The sequence below is a fragment of the Pleurodeles waltl genome, chromosome 6 (assembly GCF_031143425.1).
Source record: "Pleurodeles waltl isolate 20211129_DDA chromosome 6, aPleWal1.hap1.20221129, whole genome shotgun sequence".
NCBI classification, from domain to species: Eukaryota; Metazoa; Chordata; class Amphibia; order Caudata; family Salamandridae; genus Pleurodeles; species Pleurodeles waltl.
In genome coordinates this window covers 425,695,702-425,716,407 of record NC_090445.1, presented here as the reverse complement: position 1 = coordinate 425,716,407, position 20,706 = coordinate 425,695,702, and the positions used below count along the sequence as shown (strand labels likewise).

Here is a 20,706-nt window from a genome sequence, read left to right as displayed (position 1 = left end):
CTATAATTGCCTCTGAAAATTGGTAATATGACAGGAAATTGATACCATTATTTCTGGAGTTATTTAAAGGAACTAATTACACAAAATGTAAGATAGCAACCTACTAATTCAACAACGAATCACAAACTTGGATGATAACAGTGGTGGTAGGAGGTATATAAGCAGGAAACATCCAGCTTAAGATCAGTACAGAGGCAAAGATGGCAAAGCTACTCTTCCTTACGGGTAATCCAGCTTTCCTCAGACTCATTCTCAGAATTGAATATCATTTTTAAAACACTAGACCTTGGTTTCCAGTTTGCTTCTCATTTGTTTGGAATGGAGAATTAATGTCCTTCTGCATGCCTTGTGGATAGCTGGGTAGAATGGAACATCCCTTAAGTTTCCAGCTGATCTCATGACTGTATGCTTCTGGCTGAGCAGTCTGTCTTTTTGATTTGTAAGGGTATCAGATCTCAGAATGGGACATGTGTGTGCTGAAAACAGTATCTTTTATGGTGGCAATGTGGTCAGTAATTGTTTTCCCACTGAGTGCTCTCTAGCTTTTCTTGGATTTGGGTGAACACCCAACTGTTATGTGTAAAACAGAGCTCACATATGATCTAATACTTTAATCATTGGAATATGGGTACCTTGACAGTCTCCAGCTCTTCCTGAGGTTTGGTAGAGACCAACTGTTAATCTAGTTGACTTGTTCGCAATACCTTTTGGCCTCCCCAAAACCAATACATTTGATTATGTCTTAAAAGGCACTGGGTAAAAAAACGAGATCAGCTATTTAGTCCACTAGCGCGTGCTAACAACAGATACACCCCACAACACTGTAGAGTTACTTTACACTGTTCAAAAGAGCAAGGCTTGTCAGAAAAAGTTGCAGTGGACTAACCAACATTTTCTGCTCAACAACACTTTGTTAATTACTTAGATTGTCCACACTAACTCACTAATATGCCATTGTTAAGGATATGAAAATCAAGGTATTTTCTCATGTGTAGCCATCATTGGTCAGTGTGATATGATTTCCAAAAACAAGCAAAATCAAGACAGAAGAAATGTAATGGCATTTGTGATGGCATCTCTAATCACACTGCTTTGACTTGTTTTATTACACATAGTGTCATCTCTGAAGCAATTTGGTTCCTAACCAGAATTTCAAAAATTTAAAAACCAGCCTAACACTGCTGTAAAACAGTCTACAGCATCTTGTGGCATCATGTTATCTGAAAAAATCTTGACACCAAAGAAAATCTACAACTACACCTTTCTTGAAAAGTCATCTTGTTGAAATGTATTCACTTTAAAATTTGTGTTCTTTCTTTTAAGGTCTTGCACTCCTGCTTAATGCTCAGCTCGGTAAGTTTTATTTCAAAATGGTGCCCATTTCTCTTGGGAGAGACTGACCAACAATAAGATTACAGTAGAATATATTCACCCAAAATAAATCAAAACGTATAAGCTGTATAAACTGCTACAGCTTTCAGATGAGACTACCCTGGCATGTCAGATACTTTTGTAAAAAGTTCCACTGCAATCTATGAGTAGAATTCATATAATTTCTCTATCATCTTTTATGTGGATTAAAGAAAAAAACATAGCTAGACTGGTCAGTCTAGCTTGCCTAATGCAGTCCATGCAAGCAGTGCATCCTTCATCATGAGAATCAAATCTTAATATAGAAAGGTTATGGAGAGCTAAAATATATCTCTCATAAATCAAAGGTTAGGTCAGAAATATACTTGAGGGGCCAACAGAGCAATGGCTCCCTATGTCTAAAGGATTGGTTTTCAGAAACTGAAACTGGAGCATATGTTTGACATTTTATTTGAAAGATACACTAGGATCAATTTATTACCCAAACCAATAACTGGTATGAACTGTTGCCACATGGATATTGAAAAGATTATTTAAACTTTATTGTATCTTCATTTTTGAAAAGTTCCAATAGAAGTACTTTCCACATGTTGAGTGAACAAATTTAGCCATGGACATACTTAATTCAGTTTAGGAGGGCAGTGGAGTGTTGGTAAAATGGGGCACATTATAATAATGACTGTCTCAAACACAGATCCATTGTTGACCCAAATACAATTTGAGTGGTTGCTTTTGCTATTAAAGGAGATTTCAAAGGTCTTACTCTCCCTTCAGTAATATCAGGACTATTCCAAATAGACAGGCTCTCTAATGAAAACTGACATCAGTTTAGGTCTGAATTTCTACTCACTTTGGAAGTGCCTAAAGCCCTTTTCCTATGCAGTTTTCATTTGCTTTGCAGACTGGTTCTTGCTATGTAGTAGCACATGCATATAAAAATTAACTGCTCTGAAAAGATCACAGATTGTTATATGAAAGTTACCATTGACATATGAAGGCACTGACAGCGAGTGCAAAGTTCATAAAGCTGGCTCAATGAGGCTGTTTTGTTCCTCATTAGAAACCACTCTGGTGATGGGATATATCTTGAAAGAGCATCAAATAGCAAAACTTATTTCATGGTGCTAAATGTTGTGGTTGGTTCTGTATTTTCGGGAAAAGCCACAAACTACGTAACTCATTAGAAAATAAATGGTGACATTTTCACAACTACAACCCCATGAAGAAAATTTATAAAAATGAATGCGCTTTAAATGTATGCCTTCATAAATCATGGTTTGAAAGTTACATTTTATTCCCGCTGCAGGCTCTGCCTATGAGCTCACATGCTACTTCACCAATTGGGCCCAGTACAGGCCTGGCCTGGGGAAGTTTAAGCCTGACAACATCGATCCATGCCTGTGTACTCACCTGATCTATGCCTTCGCTGGAATGTCCAACAACCAAATCACAACCATTGAGTGGAATGATGTGACTCTCTACAACTCCTTCCAGAACCTCAAGAACCAGTGAGTCCTCTTTTTTTTCGTACATAGAATTACCTTTCTGTGATTACTACGCAGCACACACGGCATGCATCACACCAAATCAAACAAGCACAGCCAAATTCAAATGACAACAGCAGAATAATTCAATCAATTTTATTCTGTGGCTTGATAATGACATGCCTCCCAACATCTATCAGATGCTACTATGTTAATGCATTCTTTGCAGAGCCCTTTCTTAACAAAGTTGAGAATTTACTTTCTCAAGCATGAGAATTGCTCCCCACTGTCCAGAGCCAAAGTCCACTGTTAGAGACCCTTTTCTACTTTTCATGCTAACAGTGCATATGTTTAACACACCCCATAACCATTCTATGGTCCACTCCAGTCAGCCTAGAGGTACGGGGTTCAATAAAGTACAAACTGATTACCGCTATATTAATTGTCACCTCTTCCAGCAACTACCACTGCAATATCCACAATGCCCACACTAACATAGCTTAAACTATACCAAGCTACTTATATAATTTCCAGTCTTCTGCAAGCTGAACTACTGCAATATCCCCATTCAACCTCCCATACTACTGGACTACTAGGAAAACTTCTGAGCTTCTAAGCCATGGCCTATTTACCTAACAGGAGCTAACACACTTCCACTATAGCTAGCAGATAGCCCAGAGCATAGTATAAATGCCTAGCAAGCACAAGCACCTTGATAACATATATACAATGCCTTTCTTTGTCCTGAGGAGCCCTCTGTTGACTCCAAAATTAACCACTGTTGATATTTATTACACATAGTTTAACATGAATAAATCCTATAGGTGTATTGTTTTAAGTGTGGTGAACATCTTCTAATGTCATACGACCCTCTTGCTGAAAACACTGTCTTTCGTTCTCACTTTTCAGTGCAAGCTCTAACGTGCCATTAGCTGGAACCTCTGTATATAATAACTGTGTGCAGCAATTCACAAAAAAACATAAGTTGTAATATTAAAGCATCTGGAAAGTCCTGTACAGTCTTGTAAACGTTCTAGTGATAAAAAAACATTGAACACTGACAATCAGTGTCACGCATTCACACATTTTAAAACATGTGCAAAGTGTAATAAAAAAACTGGATGTATGATTAAAGGGTGAGCACTGATATACACATAAACAAGCCATTATATAACAGTTTTTGAAGTGGGGGGGAGATCTGAGCTCACATTTTATTGCAGGATGACAAATGTTTATGAAATATAGGAAGAAATGCATTTAATAATGTACAGCATCAGCACATGCTGAATGAAATTCACACGTTGCTAGGAGCCATAAAGTCTTGATTGGCTGCTCTCTTTTCTAGGAACGGCAATCTGAAAACTCTGCTGGCAATCGGTGGCTGGAACTTTGGCACAGCCCCGTGAGTATTTTAAATGGAGTTGAATTCTAAGACTTTGTGCAGAACCATCCTTCAGGTGTTGACGCTTCTATTCCTATTGCCTGTTTCGTCTTCAGATTCACTGCCATGGTCTCCACCCCACAGAACCGTCAGACTTTCATTACCTCAGTCATCAAATTTCTACGACAGTATGAGTTTGATGGGCTGGACTTTGACTGGGAGTACCCAGGGTCCAGAGGAAGTCCCCCTCAAGACAAACAACTCTTTACCACACTGGTCCAGGTAACATGGAGTGTAAATGGTGGAGGGGATGTACTATGCGACAAGGGGAGCAGATAATATGTACATAAAAGGTACAGAGCCCAGGTTATTTTCTAGGAAATTCAAAACCTTAGCACCCATTTACTCTTGCAGTTGCAGTCTAACAAAAAGTAACTGCTTACTGCAATGGTGATTCCTACTGGCTAGCAGATCAGGCAGTTATACACACTGAGGCTCTCATTATGAGTGTGGTGGTCTTAAGACCGCTCCACTCACGATGGCAGTCGGAACGCAACCAAAGTGGTGGCCGACCTCCACATCACGATCACGGCGAAAGCACCATAATCGGACCGCCGGCACCTCCACTTTTAGGCCGGCCGATGGCCTGGTAGTGCCTGGGGTCTTAATCCACCAGGCCAGCACTGCTAGCAGCACTTCCCAGGGGATTAGAACCCCCATGATCACCAGCTTTTGCATTGTGGTTCCACTGCCATGCAAAGGCTGGCGGACATGGTGTGCTACATGCACTTGGCATGGGCAGTGCAGGGGCCCCCCTGGACAGCCGTGTTGTACTTTTCACAGCCTGAAATACTGGCAGTGAAAAGTACGATGGGTGCTGTCACCCCCGACACACGGCAACATTGCTGCCAACTCGATTACAAGCCAGCATCAATGTTGTGATGAGTTTCAGGCTGGGAGAGCGGGTGGAAATGCTGTTTGGGCCTGCTGGCCCAGCAGGAAACTCACAATAGAGCCAGTGATGGAAAACCGGAGGGGCGGTCTTCTGGCCCAAAGAATTTGGCGGGCAGTCTCTGCTGCCCTCCAAACTCATAATGAGGCCCTGAACGATGAACTGAGTAAGACTTGATAATAAACTAGAGGACAAACGTCATAGCATTTTGGCAATCTGACTAACTTATTATTGCATGGCAATAAAGTAGTGGGCTTCCTTTGAAACACTTTAGACACCGGTACATAACATGCTGGGCATCTAGGTGCCAAAAATAAAAAATAAACAACTAAATAAATAAAATGGTAATGCTTGGTCAAACAAGCAAGTTATTGCCATTAAATACACAGGAAGACATTTTTTAATTGTAGCTATAACACGCACAAATATAACACTTTTAACTTGGAAGTCAAAGTACATCACAATCATAAGACTGATAATCAAAAAAATACTGTTGGTAGTATATACACAAAACTGATTTAAAAAAAAGGAATTAAAGGAATAAAATTCGAGGAGATTTAGTCTAACGGCATAGAAGTATAAGATTAGAAAATATTTCAAAAGACTTTGTCAAGAGAGAATTCACTGATGCACACCTAATAAAATTCTACAGTTTAGCCACTGAGATCCTCTCATTAGACAATATTATGTAATTTTACAGTAGATAGTGTTGGAACAGGCAAGTGTGGCAGTGGATCTGTGGCAAAGCAGACCTCTGCTGGGGGCTGGGAACGAAGAGCCAAGTTCGACAAGAAGCTGTCCAATGTCCATTTATCCTACTAGATTTCCTACAATAACTCTTCAGATATCACTACAAAGTTCTGAATGGGAGCCTAAGACTATAAATAAATATGCAGCTGACTTGCAGCAGCCTGCTACGACTGGTTGAATGTACCACTGTGAGAAAACAGGGCTGATTGCAGAGGCCCCATAACTTTTTGCCCCCATTTTCCTCTTTTTGCTGGTGTTTTCCTGACTTTGATGGTGCCCTGGGTACTGCTAACCAGTCCCAGGGCCTGTGCTCTGTGTAAAATCAATATGCAAATTAGGCTAATTATAATTGGCTAAGTTAACCTACCTATAAGTCCCTAGTATATGGTAGGGCATGTAGGTTTAGGGACCACAGCATAGGTGGTGCACACCTAGGTGCACTGCTGAGGTGCCCAGTGTCATTTTAAAGGCAGGCCTGCTTTGCTGGCTGCTTTTAAATTAAAGTTATATGCAAATTCGACTTTGGAATTAAAGGTACTTCCAAAGTCTTAAACTACCTTATTTTTACATATAAGTCACCCCTAAGGTGTGCCCTATGTGCCCCTAGGGCAGGGTACCATGTAACTATAAGCAGGGACTTTATAACAATAGATTTATAAGCCCTGGTGAGGTAAAAACAGCCAAATTCGTTTTTCCCTCATTGAAGTAAATGGCCTTCATAGGCTAGAATGGGCAGACTTTATTTTAAATTTTAAAGTCTCCTTAAATGTTACATACCAAGAATTTGGTATCAAATTGATTGTTGTAATAAATCCCACAACTTCCAGTTGTGGGATTTAATATAACTTGTCCAGGTAAAAAGTTTAGACTTTACCTAAAAAGTTGCCAATTTCAGCTCTGCATTGTTTTTGCTGCTGTGCTCTGATTGGCCAGCCTGCAGCAGCTTCTGCCAGGCTGCCTTGATGAGGTGTGAAGTGGCCTGGCTTCACACAAAGGAATGTGCTTGGGGGAGAGAATCTCCCCTCAGCAGATGGTGAGGCACGAAGGGGGAGGGCTGCCAAACTAGTCTTCAAAGGCAGAGAAGGACATTTGGAGCACCCAGCAACACCCCCACATCCTGCAACCCCAGACAATTAGGTGCCCCCTTGATTAGATTAGGAGAGGGCAGGAGAGGGGTGTGTTTATGATTTTTAGCCACACCAGTGGGTGGGCTCAGCCAGATGTAACCTCCAAAAATCAGATTCATCCATGTTGGATTTTTAGAGACTGTTGCCTTCTGGGATGGATTTTTGCCACACTTCCCAGGAAGTGGTCATCACAGGGGGACGACCCTGTCCCTGATTGGAGAACCAGGGCCCCCCAGCTTTTCACCCAGGAGCAAGGATAAAACTGGCAGACCTGCCCCCACACCTCAGATCCCCACTAAATTTCAAGAAGAAAGAACTTAAGGAGAAGAAGGACTGCCCTGCTGGACCCCTGGCCTGCACCTGGAACCTGCACTCAGAAGGACTGCACCAGCTGCACACTTGGGCTTCACCACAAGAAGGACTTTGCCTGGCTTCAACTGGTTCAAGGAGGGACTCCCTGTTTGCTACAGGTGAAAAATTGCTAACCAGAGTCCCCTGCACCAACTCCTGAAGAAAGCGACCAGCTGACCACTGTCCAGTGGCCAAAAAGGAGTTTGCGCCAGGTGCATTCTGGGAGTTGAAGTCCGCACCCCCCAAGGACCATCACAGAACTTCTGGACCCTTGGGGTGAGCTGTGGACCCCAAAAGAACCTTAAAAGAACATCTGGGTGAAGCCCCAGAAGTTTGGAGAAGATTTGACAAATTTTGTAAAAAAACTCCAGAGAGGGACCGACCCGCCGCGGAAATTCTAGCCGGCTTGCCTCAACCGCGACCCGGCCTGACTTCGTGGTTCGTCCCGGTAAAGAAAAACATCCAAAAAAGAGACTAAGTCCGAAGGTAAAAAGTTGACCGGGACCTTCCAGCCATCGTATCCGAGAAGGGCTCCATGGACGTCGGATCAAGATCCAGGTTTACCCCGGTCGAAGGATTTTCATCTCGAAAAAACGACTAAGTCCGAAGGTAAAAGTCTCCACTGAGGAAACCCACATCGCGTATCCGGACAAGGGCTCCAGGAGGTCGGATTCAACTGGCAGGTTCGTCCCGGTGAAGAAAAACTTCAAAATAAAGACTAAGTCAGAAGGTAACTTTTTAACCGAGGCCTCCCGCGACCTGTAGCCGAGCAGGGCTCCATCGCGGTCGGCCTGAAAGTTTGACTTTGCCCCGGTCGAGGTGCAACCAGATGACCCGATTGGCGCTTTTTGTTTCTAAGCGCTAGAAAAGTAATAATTCTTTAAAAATTCATATCTCCGGTTCCCCTGAACCGATTTTAATCGTTTTTGTGTCATTTTAAAGATAAAAATATAAACTATTTTTATAAATTGGTTTTGGATTTTTACACTGTTTCCTGTGTTTTATTTAATTACTGTTTTGTGATATTTGAATGCTTTACACTTTGTCTCCTAAGTTAAGCCTTGACGCTCGTTGCCAAGCTACCAAGGGTTGAGCTGGGATTAATTTACTGAGACCTAACTGTACCTAGGTGGAGGTTAGTGGCTTGTTGCTAGGTGTAGGTACCTACCTGCCCTACCAATAACCCATTTTCCAACATAATTGGAAGCAGCGACGGGATCCTGTACTTGTGTTCAATATCACGTTACAGTTTTAGGTAAAACAAATTAAAAATCCTTTAAATTGTCCTAGTGCAAAAATTGTTTTTAATTTGGATTAATTTCAATTATTGAATTTTTGTAATTTTTCTAAATTCTTGTTTCCAATTTTTGCAAAAAGTTTTTGTTGACACAAAACTAGGGAACCATGGAGCTTGATCTGGCTAGCCTACCCACACTGACAGTAGTCCAGCTTAGGGGGTTGTGTATTGAAAGAGGGTTGCCTGCAACCACTGATCTCAGGAAGCAAATCCTGATCACATCCCTGACAGCATGGGCTGAGGCCCAAGAGGTAGAGTCAGAAGAAGCTCCAGAGGAGGGAGAAAGAAGGGAGGATGCAAGCTCTAACCACTCAGGGGAGGGAAGGCATCTGACCCTAAGTGAGGACGAGGAAGAACGGTCCTCAGTAAATACAGTCACTAGGGGCAGATCCAAAGCTAGTGGTGGGAAGGGGGTCCTTTCAGGAGGAGAGAACCCATCCATCAGAGAAAGAGAGCTGGAGGCCCAGCTAGCATACATAGCTTTGGAAGCAGAGAAGCTGGCCCTAGAAAAGAAAAAGTGGGCATACAAAGAGAAAAGAGATGGAAGCAGCGATAAAGAAGCTGAGGTGTCCATGGGTGGGGGAGTTTGCCCCAGGTTACCCAAGGGGGTAGTTCCTGCTTATGTAGAGGGGGATGACATAGATAAGTGGCTGGGGGCCTTTGAGAGGGCACTCCAAATGAGAAGGGTTAGGCCTCAATACTGGGGTTCCCTTTTGTGGGAGTTGGTCCCCAACTCAGGGAGGGATAGGCTTCTGACCTTAAGGGGGGAGGAGGCAGATTCATACCCTAGTATGAAGAGGTGCTTAGCCAAGAAGTTTGGTCTGACCCCAGAGCAATATAGAATGAAGTTCAGGGACACCCAGAAGGTCAGTACCCAGTCTTGGGTTGACTTTGTGGACATTTCACTAAAGGCACTAGAGGGCTGGATTATTGGTAACAAAGTAGATACTTATGAGGGGTTATACAATCTGATCATGAGAGAGCACATCTTGACCAATTGTACCCAAGAAAGGTTACGCCAGCATCTAGTGGACTCTAAGCAGACCAACCCTAGAGAGCTAGGGGAGGCAGCTGATGAGTGGTTGAGAACCAGGGTGGTTGTCAAGTCCCAGGGGGGAGACTCCAAGAAGGGGGGGACAGGTCCCCAAAAACCTAAGGAGGGAGGTGGTAAGCCCACCACAGAGACTCCCTCTGTACCCCAGAACCCTAAGAAGGAGGAGAGTAAATCCCATTCCCACTCTGACAAACAGAGACAGGGAGACCCAGGGTTAAAAAAGCTCTTGGACAGTAGGGCTTGCTTTGACTGTCAGCAGACAGGTCACTTCAGAGGAGATGCAGCCTGTCCAAAGAAGGTGGTTAGCACTGGGCTGTCCAGTGTAGCCATAGAGGAGGATTCCTCAGATGATGAAGTCCTCCTAGCATTGAGCTGGGAGACAGGACCAGATGGTAAGCTGGTGATGCCTGAGGGTGGAAGTAGGCACTTCCACCCCATTCAGGTGAATGGGATCCCTACCACTGGCCTGAGAGACACCTGTGCCAGTCACACTATAGTGAGTGACCGGTTAGTGACCCCAGACATGTATGTCCCAGGAAAGACAAAGAAAGTCAGGATAGCCACAGGGGAGGTCACCTCCAAACCTGTAGCCATAGTGCCCCTAGAGAGGGAGGGTATCCTTGACTGGATTAGGGTGGTAGTCAGTGCTGACCTTCCCCTAGATTGTATCCTGGGCAATGACCTCCCAGAGGTGAGTCTGGTCACAGATGGGGTGGTCGCCCAGGGCGCCCCCCCAACCCAAAGTCCTGGGGAGACAGTCCCTACAGTTAGGAGACAGGGGTCCCCAAGAAAAGGAAAGAAGAAAAGGAAGGGTAGGCCACTCTTAAAGAGAGTTCCAGGGAGCCAAGGGCCTTCTGCCCCAGTAGGGGGGGAGCCCAGAGTTGGCACTGGTGAGGCCTCACCTGACCCCAAGTAAGTCCTGAGTAGTCAGGCAGCTGTCCAGATGCAAGGTGTTGCCCCTGCACTGACAGAAGGGAGAGTGGAAGGAGGGTGTCTGCCACAGGAGGTGGTAGCCCCCCACTCTAGACAGCAAGAGGGGTGCCAGGACCCCAAAGTTGCCCCTAAAGCAGCTCAGCCACCTGTCAGTGGAGAGCTTAGGGTGTGGTTCTGGGTACTGACAGCTGTCAGTAGCCTCTGCTGGGTGCTAGCCTTCCTGGCAGCAATGTACTTGGCCTGGGAGGCAGACCCCAGGGCCAATAGCAAAGTAGGCCCCCTGACCCTATTGGTCATGGTGGGGTTGCTCAAGTGTTGGGTGACCTCTTTGGGTAAGCTAGGTGTTGCCCTAGCAAAGTTTGGAGTAGGGGAGGTGGGCACCTCACTACCCAAGTTGGCAGAGAGAAAGGAGGAAGACCCCCCTAGAGGAAAGTTTCAGTTTGAGTTGGGTCCTTTTACTGTTGGGATGGCTTCACTACCCATAGGGAGTGACCCTGACAGGAGGATATAAGGCAGAGTATGCCCTGCAAAAGGACAGCCAGTTTTCTTCATTGTCTTCCTCGCCTAACAAGCCAGGAAGACTCTCCCAGGGTTGGGCTGAGTCTCCTGGGCGTGTGGGCTGGGGGGGGGTTGTGTGAGAAAACAGGGCTGATTGCAGAGGCCCCATAACTTTTTGCCCCCATTTTCCTCTTTTTGCTGGTGTTTTCCTGACTTTGATGGTGCCCTGGGTACTGCTAACCAGTCCCAGGGCCTGTGCTCTGTGTAAAATCAATATGCAAATTAGGCTAATTATAATTGGCTAAGTTAACCTACCTATAAGTCCCTAGTATATGGTAGGGCATGTAGGTTTAGGGACCACAGCATAGGTGGTGCACACCTAGGTGTACTGCTGAGGTGCCCAGTGTCATTTTAAAGGCAGGCCTGCTTTGCTGGCTGCTTTTAAATTAAAGTTATATGCAAATCCGACTTTGGAATTAAAGGTACTTCCAAAGTCTTAAACTACCTTATTTTTACATATAAGTCACCCCTAAGGTGTGCCCTATGTGCCCCTAGGGCTGGGTGCCATGTAACTATAAGCAGGGACTTTATAAAAATAGATTTATAAGCCCTGGTGAGGTAAAAACAGCCAAATTCGTTTTTCCCTCATTGAAGTAAATGGCCTTCATAGGCTAGAATGGGCAGACTTTATTTTAAATTTTAAAGTCTCCTTAAATGTTACATACCAAGAATTTGGTATCAAATTGATTGTTGTAATAAATCCCACAACTTCCAGTTGTTGGATTTAATATAACTTGTCCAGGTAAAAAGTTTAGACTTTACCTAAAAAGTTGCCAATTTCAGCTCTGCATTGTTTTTGCTGCTGTGCTCTGATTGGCCAGCCTGCAGCAGCTTCTGCCAGGCTGCCTTGATGAGGTGTGAAGTGGCCTGGCTTCACACAAAGGAATGTGCTTGGGGGAGAGAATCTCCCCTCAGCAGATGGTGAGGCAGGAAGGGGGAGGGCTGCCAAACTGGTCTTCAAAGGCAGAGAAGGACATTTGGAGCACCCAGCAACACCCCCACATCCTGCAACCCCAGACAATTAGGTGCCCCCTTGATTAGATTAGGAGAGGGCAGGAGAGGGGTGTGTTTATGATTTTTAGCCACACCAGTGGGTGGGCCCAGCCAGATGTAACCTCCAAAAATCAGATTCATCCATGTTGGATTTTTAGAGACTGTTGCCTTCTGGGATGGATTTTTGCCACACTTCCCAGGAAGTGGTCATCACAGGGGGACGACCCTGTCCCTGATTGGAGAACCAGGGCCCCCCTGCTTTTCACCCAGGAGCAAGGATAAAACTGGCAGACCTGCCACCACACCTCAGATCCCCACCAAATTTCAAGAAGAAAGAACTTAAGGATAAGAAGGATTGCCCTGCTGGACCCCTGGCCTGCACCTGGAACCTGCACTCAGAAGGACTGCACCAGCTGCACACTTGGGCTTCACCACAAGAAGGACTTTGCCTGGCTTCAACTGGTTCAAGGAGGGACTCCCTGTTTGCTACAGGTGAAAAATTGCTAACCAGAGTCCCCTGCACCAACTCCTGAAGAAAGCGACCAGCTGACCACTGTCCAGTGGCCAAAAAGGAGTTTTTGCCAGGTGCATTCTGGGAGTTGAAGTCCGCACCCCCCAAGGACCATCACAGAACTTCTGGACCCTTGGGGTGAGCTGTGGACCCCAAAAGAACCTTATAAGAACATCTGGGTGAAGCCCCAGAAGTTTGGAGAAGATTTGACAAATTTTGTAAAAAAGCTCCAGAGAGGGACCGACCCGCCGTGGAAATTCTAGCCAGCTTGCCTCAACCGCGACCCGGCCTGACTTCGTGGTTCGTCCCGGTAAAGAAAAACATCCAAAAAAGAGACTAAGTCCGAAGGTAAAAAGTTGACCGGGACCTCCCAGCCATCGTATCCGAGAAGGGCTCCATGGACGTCGGATCAAGATCCAGGTTTACCCCGGTCGAAGGATTTTCATCTCGAAAAAACGACTAAGTCCGAAGGTAAAAGTCTCCACCGAGGAAACCCACATCGCGTATCCGGACAAGGGCTCCAGGAGGTCGGATTCAACTGGCAGGTTCGTCCCGGTGAAGAAAAACTTCAAAATAAAGACTAAGTCAGGAGGTAACTTTTTAACTGAGGCCTCCCGCGACCTGTAGCCGAGCAGGGCTCCATCGCGGTCGGCCTGAAAGTTTGACTTTGCCCCGGTCGAGGTGCAACCAGATGACCCGATTGGCGCTTTTTGTTTCTAATCGCTAGAAAAGTAATAATTCTTTAAAAATTCATATCTCCGGTTCCCCTGAACCGATTTTAATCGTTTTTGTGTCATTTTAAAGATAAAAATATAAACTATTTTTATAAATTGGTTTTGGATTTTTAAACTGTTTCCTTTGTTTTATTTAATTACTGTTTTGTGATATTTTAATGCTTTACACTTTGTCTCCTAAGTTAAGCCTTGACGCTCGTTGCCAAGCTACCAAGGGTTGAGCTGGGATTAATTTACTGAGACCTAACTGTACCTAGGTGGAGGTTAGTGGCTTGTTGCTAGGTGTAGGTACCTACCTGCCCTACCAATAACCCATTTTCCAACAACCACATTTTGCTTCACCTTAACTCTTATAAGCTACACTACACCAAGCACCAGATACAAATAAAATGGTCACAGGTAATCTGACACAAACATCAACAAACTAATCCTCAATCTGTATGAACCCCAGAGTACCAGATCATCATGTCCATGACATAAATATGCTATACAAATATGAATAACTCAAGAGCAATATCACTAGAGTCAACTCAGTTTCCAGACTTAAAAAAATGCAAGTGTGCAAACTAGAAAGAGGAGGCTTTAATGTGCAGTAAGACATTGTAGTTAAATGTCCTGTGTTTGATTCATACAGAGCCTAATAATGCTGGCTAGTGGTCTTAATTTCTGTAGATGAGGTTAAGTGAGAGACTGAAAGTAAAGTGATATAGCCAGCATTAAATAATACATTAAAGAGGTTAAATTGGAACTAGAACTCAGGTTTCCATAGTCTACACGTAACTAAAGTTGGTTTCTCCCTCCTTGAAGACAATTTTTTTTTCGATGAAGCACAATGGGTTTAAAGGATGGATTAGTGTAAGGCCTACAATAATAGAACTGGATACAACAGATATTTCAAGTTAATAAAGTATCACTGTAGAACACCCTTTTTCGATTTGACCTTGCTTTACTTGTTAAAATAGTGTTTCTTCTGTTACTTTACAGGAAATGCTTGCAGCCTTCCAGCAGGAGGCCACTCAGACCAACAGGCCCCGTCTCATGGTGACTGCAGCAGTGGCTGGAGGGATCTCCAATATCCAGGCTGGGTACCAGATCCCTCAGCTCTCAGCGTAAGTACAACATCATCTGATAAAGCCTTGATTGAAAGACTGCTGCAGGCACTCGCCTATGGAAGTGATTTGCCAGAGAAAACTATTTGCTTATATAAGTAAGGTATTTAGCTATAGCTTCTATAGCAGATTAAAACATTGGAATGTTGAGAGCTCCACTGAAAGCAACGTAGCTGCTGAAGGCTTATAATGGCTGGCATAAGCCTGAAGCAACAACATTCCAATGTTTGTTTTCATGGTTATCCCTTTTTAATTTAGAACATGCTACTCATAGTGAGTGGGATGTTCTAATAACCTTATAGCTCTTCTGCCTCTGCTATACTGTTTGTTAAAGGCCATCTCTCTCATTAACGGCTCTCACCTGTGGCTCAGGCCTACAACTCATGTTCAGGACCCTTAACAACCAGTATATCCATTGGCCATGAGCTATAAGTGTATAATACGACTCCATGAGGAAACTAAAAGTAATATCTGAAGAAACAATGGGTGCAGTCCAAAACGCTGTCTTTAGCTACCTCATTATTCACTTGTACAGCTTCATGAATGAGACATGAAATATGTTGTACTCACTATACAAACTTTGGCGAGATTTGAATGAAGTCCACAACAAACCAAGCCAGGAAACTATGACGAAACAAATAGACAAGTTGTAACAGACTCTATAACAAAGACATTCAATAGAAACACATTTACAATGGTAGTAACTTTACAATGACAGGCTATAAACATCCAGATACTTGACTAGTAAGACATACATTTCCATCTCCACTTATAGATTGAGCTTAACATCACCAATTACATCATTGGCAAAGTTATATACAAAAATGCTAAAGTTCTACAAAATATGCAAAGAAATGTATTGGCAATGTTGTCATCCTGTGCTAAGCTTAGTTGTAGAGAAACATATAGATTAAAAAGTTAAATGTAAAAAGGGATTCATTATAATTTATTTTAATAGCAAATTTGTAGCATGTGGTGAGTTTCCCTGGCAAATACATTTCACTTCTTGCCTCCTGATGTCAAGTTTATTTCCTCTAATGACAATCTAAAGACAAAGATAGGCCATATTTGAACCTCTTTATTTGTCATTGGTTCAAATGGGAATTTTATGTAAAGCATATTTGCTCAAATGCTCACAGACTAAACAAAGAAAAATAGTTTGACTGAGCAAAATATCAAGAATTAAAACACTTTGTCCGCAACACAGTTCTTTTAATAATTTAGAAAATGTCAATTGCTTAAAATGTTAATGTGCATTTTCTGGCAGGGCTCTTGACTATATCCATGTGATGACATATGATTTGCATGGATCCTGGGAGGGATACACTGGAGAAAACAGCCCCCTGTACACCAACCCTGCGGCCACTGGAGCAAATGCCTATTTGAATGTTGTAAGTATAGCTACAGACCACATGATGTGCTGGGGAAGCCCCAGCCCAACTCATGTTCAATTTGTCTTTGTTTTCAGTTGAATTTCCAGTGACAGCTAACCACAGAGAAGGTATGAACTGGCTGAAATGTCACATAAGAGTCTCTGACATGAACACAAGCATTCTCTTTGTAGGATTACGTCATGAACTACTGGTTGAGCAATGGTGCCCCAGCTTCAAAACTTATTGTTGGAGTCCCAACCTATGGACACACCTTCATGCTGAGCAACCCGTCCAACAATGGAATTGGAGCCCCAACCTCTGGAAATGGACCTGCAGGGCCTTACACCAGACAAGCTGGTTTCTTGGCCTACTATGAGGTATGTGAGTCAAAGGACACTAATAAACAATCACCAACATTGACAGATTTTTTTAGTGGGCTTTGATATGCTGAGCACCTACACCATCGGGATGTACAAATGTAGTTTTGAGCATTATGCAAGAAGATGCAAACAGACAGATTTACACAGAACACTCCTGTGACGATTCAAATGTATAACATTACTTTTTAGAAAAATAAGTAATTATCTCATCATCTTACCAACATAAATCAACAGGTTGACAGAAACATGTTAATTCACAAATTCACTCTGGTTCATATGACTTGTTCCAATAATTAATTCTAAAATAAAAACAGTGCAGAGTAGTCCAGCTTGCTTTACTCTATATCATAGTTGTATGTCAACAGTCAAACTTCACATTACTTATTGCGATTCTAAACTTCTCTGTAACATCATCATTATATAAACGTCAGCTCTTATTTCTGTAAACTCCGTATGGTGGCACTTAATTGAGCTGATCTATAAAATAGCACTACCCACTAGGTTTAGGTATGTCAAATATAAATACACCCCAATACAAATAAAAGATAACTTTATCTGGACACTGACATAATATAGAGGACAGGGGTACGGTGTTGTTACAAAGTGTACCTTTCCATCTGTCCGCTGCCTAGGATTTGGATTATGAGACTTGACACTGTCATTTTAGAGTGTGGACACACATTGCTGTAAGGTTATTGTGGTAGAGAAAGATGTGGTTGCAGAATGCTGTGTTCCATTAAAATGCATTTGTGTTGAGAAGCATTTCCTCATATATTAGTGATATTTACTTTCAAACAAACTTTATGCAATCTTAAATCATTACAGATCTGCACCTTCCTGAAGAATGGAGCTACTGAGAACTGGTCATCTGCTGAAGAGGTTCCCTACGCATACCAGGGTAACGAGTGGTTTGGATACGACAATGTGAAGAGTGTTACTCTCAAGGTACGGTATGAAGATTGACCCTATACCTTGCTAAAACCAATAACATTGTAGGTTTCCACAACTCTATGGCGGTAATAGGATAAGAGTATATTCCATTTACTATTTATAGGCTCAGTGGCTGATGAAGAACAACCTGGCCGGTGCCATGGTGTGGGCCATTGACCTGGATGACTTCACAGGCACATTCTGTAACCAGGGCAAGTTCCCCTTGATCACTGCGCTGAAGACTACTCTCGGAGTGCAAGCTTCAGGTGAGAGACATGAATACAGAATTTTTTTATATTTTAATATGACATCAGTGGGAAGTGCTTGTATCTTTGTTACCTCTATCTTAGATGTCAACTAATAAGCACACTGCTCACATGTGCCCACAGATGCTTCTGACAGTCAACCATTTCTGCATGCCTGAAATGGCCAAGCCTTAAACCTTAATCAATTTTGATATACAACACACCGTGTATGACCAGACCCTCTTCAGACCCTGTATACAATCTATGAACAAATCCACATATTTGGTAGAAAACACATAATTTAAGAAAACATGCTGCAAGCATACGTCTCTCCAGTTTCTGCTGCATGTTCAAGTTTATTGGTTCAGGAGTCCCCTTCTACTCATAATACTCTTCGTTGAGTGATGAAGATGGTCAGAGGATTTAAAGCGATTATCCAAGATGAAAGTCAATGTGGGGCATGGGTAAGCCCATCAAAACAGACACTTTGCTAATGGAACATACACTGAATTTCAAATGTGTCCTGAATAGCTGCCCAAATACTCCCTTCTTGCAGATGTTCGATTGCTGGTTAGAGATCTGTAACTTGTGATCACATTAACAAAGATGTCATCTCTAAAGAATTAATTTACTGTTGTCTTAGTCTCGGATAGTCACACTGAAGAAGTAATGTAATTATGTGAGAACCAATGTTTTCCTTTGATTTGCAGGCTGCACAGCTCCTGCTGTTCCTGTCGCCCCAGTCACAGCAGCTCCTGCCACAGCAGCGCCATCTGGTGGTGGCAGCAGTGGAGGCGGAAGCTCTGGAGGAAGTGGATTCTGTGCAGGAAAAGCCAGCGGTCTTTACCCAGTTGCTGGAAACAAAAACGCCTTCTGGCACTGTCTCAATGGAATCACCTATCAGCAACACTGCCAGACTGGCCTAGTGTATGACCCTAGCTGCTCATGCTGCAACTGGCCGTAAAAGACATCCACCATCCGAACAGAAACATGTTAATGAACAAATTCTCTGATACAAATAACTTGTTCCAACAATTCAAACTCTAAAATAAAAAACTGCAGCATAATCAAAGGCGTCTGAATTACTTTGGCTAGCATATCAGTGTAACACATTATTTTGAGTGTTTAGGTGCTACTTTTCGGGAAAAACTGATCATTTCACTATACTCAGTGATGTCATTAAAAAGTGCATTTATTTGTAATGGCAATGCTCTCAAAACAAACACTACCTTCAGCCCACATTCTTGTCTGCAGCTCACCTTTCTGCTTTTGAGCTGGTACCCCAACATAGGTCTTTCAGGTACCTGTACCAGTCAAATTCCTGGTATTTTTGCACAAGTAAGGAACAGTAACACATTTTTGTTGGCATTTTAGATACAGTTTAAGGATGCATACCCACCTCTCTAAGCAGCATGTCACTATGGGCTCTGTGAGAAACTGGGGCTGATTGCAGAGGCCCCATAGCTTTTTGCCCCCATTTTCCACTTTATGCTGGTGTTTTCCTGACTCTGATGGTGCCCTGGGTACTGCTAACCAGTCCCAGGGCCTGTGCTCTGTGTAAAATGGATATGCAAATTAGGCTAATTATAATTGGCTAAGTTAACCTACCTATAAGTCCCTAGTATATGGTAGGGCATGTAGGTTTAGGGGCCACAGCATAGGTGGTGCACACCTAGGTGCATTGCTGAGGTGCCCAGTGTCATTTTAAAAGCAAGCCTGCCTTGCTGGCTGCTTTTAAATTAAAGTTATATGCAAATTCGACTTTGGAATTAAAGGTACTTCCAAAGTCTTAAACTACCTTATTTTTACATATAAGTCACCCCTAAGGTGTGCCCTATGTGCCCCTAGGGCTGGGTGCCATGTAACTATAAGCAGGGACTTTATAAAAGTAGATTTATAAGCCCTGGTGAGGTAAAAACAGCCAAATTCGTTTTTCCCTCATTGAAGTAAATGGCCTTCATAGGCTAGAATGGGCAGACTTTATTTAAAATTTTAAAGTCTCCTTAAATGTTACATACCAAGAATTTGGTATCAAATTGATTGTTATAATAAATCCCACAACTTCCAGTTGTTGGATTTAATATAACTAGTGCAGGTAAAAAGTTTAGACTTTACCTAAAAAGTTGCCAATTTCAGCTCTGCATTGTTTTTGCTGCTGTGCTCTGATTGGCCAGCCTGCAGCAGCTTCTGCCAGGCTACTTTAATGAGGTGTGAAGTGGCCTGACTTCACACAAAGGAATGTGCTTGGGGGAGAGAATCTCCCCTCAGCAGATGGGGAAGCAGGAAGGGGGAGGGCTGCCAAACTGGTCTTCAAAGGCAGAGAAGGACATCTGGAGCACCCAGCAACACCCCCACATCCTGCAACCCCAGACAGCTAGGTGCCCCCTTGATTAGATTAGGAGAGGGCAGGAGAGGGGTGTGTTTATGATTTTTAGCCACACCAGTGGGAGGGCTCAGCCAGATCTCTCCTCTAAAAATCAGAATCATCCATTTTGGATTTTTAGAGACTATTGCCTTCTGGGATGGATTTTTGCCACACTTCCCAGGAAGTGGTCATCACAGGGGGACGACCCTGTCCCTGATTGGAGGACCAGGGCCCCCCTGCTTTTCACCCAGGAGCAAGGATAAAACTGGCAGACCTGCACCCACGCCTCAGATCCCCACCAAATTTCAAGAAGAAAGAACTACAAGGAGAAGAAGGACTGCCCTGCTGGACCCCTGGCCTGCACCTGGACCCTGCACTCAGAAAGACTGCACCAGCTGCACACTTGGGCTTCACCACAAGAAGGACTTTGCCTGGCTTCCACTGGTTCAAGGAGGGACTCCCTGTTTGCTACAGGTGAAAAATTGCTAACCAGAGTCCCCTGCACCAACTCCTGAAAAAGTGACCAGCTGACCACTGCCCAGTGGCCAAAAAGGAGTTTGCGCCAGGTGCACTCTGGGAGTTGAAGTCCGCACTTCCCAAGGACCATCACAGAACTTCTGGACCCTTGGGGTGAGCTGTGGACCCCAAAAGAACCTTAAAAGAACATCTGGGTGAAGCCCCAGAAGTTTGGAAAAGATTGGAGAAATTTTAGAAAAAAGCTCCATAAAGTGACCGACTCGACGCGGAAATTCTAGCCGGCTTGCCTCAACCGCGACCCGGCCTGACTTCGTGGTTCGTCCCGGTCAAG

General features: G+C 43.6%; 1 protein-coding gene across 1 annotated transcript; it reads left to right on the top strand.

Annotated features, from left to right (window-relative positions):
* Positions 1 to 200: 200 nt before the first annotated feature.
* LOC138301962 (acidic mammalian chitinase-like) lies at positions 201 to 18,497 on the top strand. Its single transcript, XM_069242404.1, has 11 exons — positions 201 to 225; positions 1,324 to 1,353; positions 2,678 to 2,879; positions 4,201 to 4,257; positions 4,353 to 4,518; positions 14,481 to 14,605; positions 15,873 to 15,996; positions 16,170 to 16,355; positions 17,184 to 17,303; positions 17,413 to 17,554; positions 18,244 to 18,497. The coding sequence occupies exons 1-11, from the start codon at positions 201 to 203 to the stop codon at positions 18,495 to 18,497; spliced, it is 1,431 nt and encodes a 476-aa protein (XP_069098505.1).
* The last annotated feature ends 2,209 nt before the right edge of the window (positions 18,498 to 20,706 follow it).

Excerpts from the sequence above, each read along its gene's own strand:
- LOC138301962 (XM_069242404.1), top strand. The coding sequence starts at position 201 with ATGGCAAAGCTACTCTTCCTTACGG. Across the intron at positions 4,519-14,480 it reads TCTTTACCACACTGGTCCAG|GAAATGCTTGCAGCCTTCCA; the intron begins GTAACATGGAGT and ends GTTACTTTACAG. Across the intron at positions 15,997-16,169 it reads CAAATGCCTATTTGAATGTT|GATTACGTCATGAACTACTG; the intron begins GTAAGTATAGCT and ends TTCTCTTTGTAG.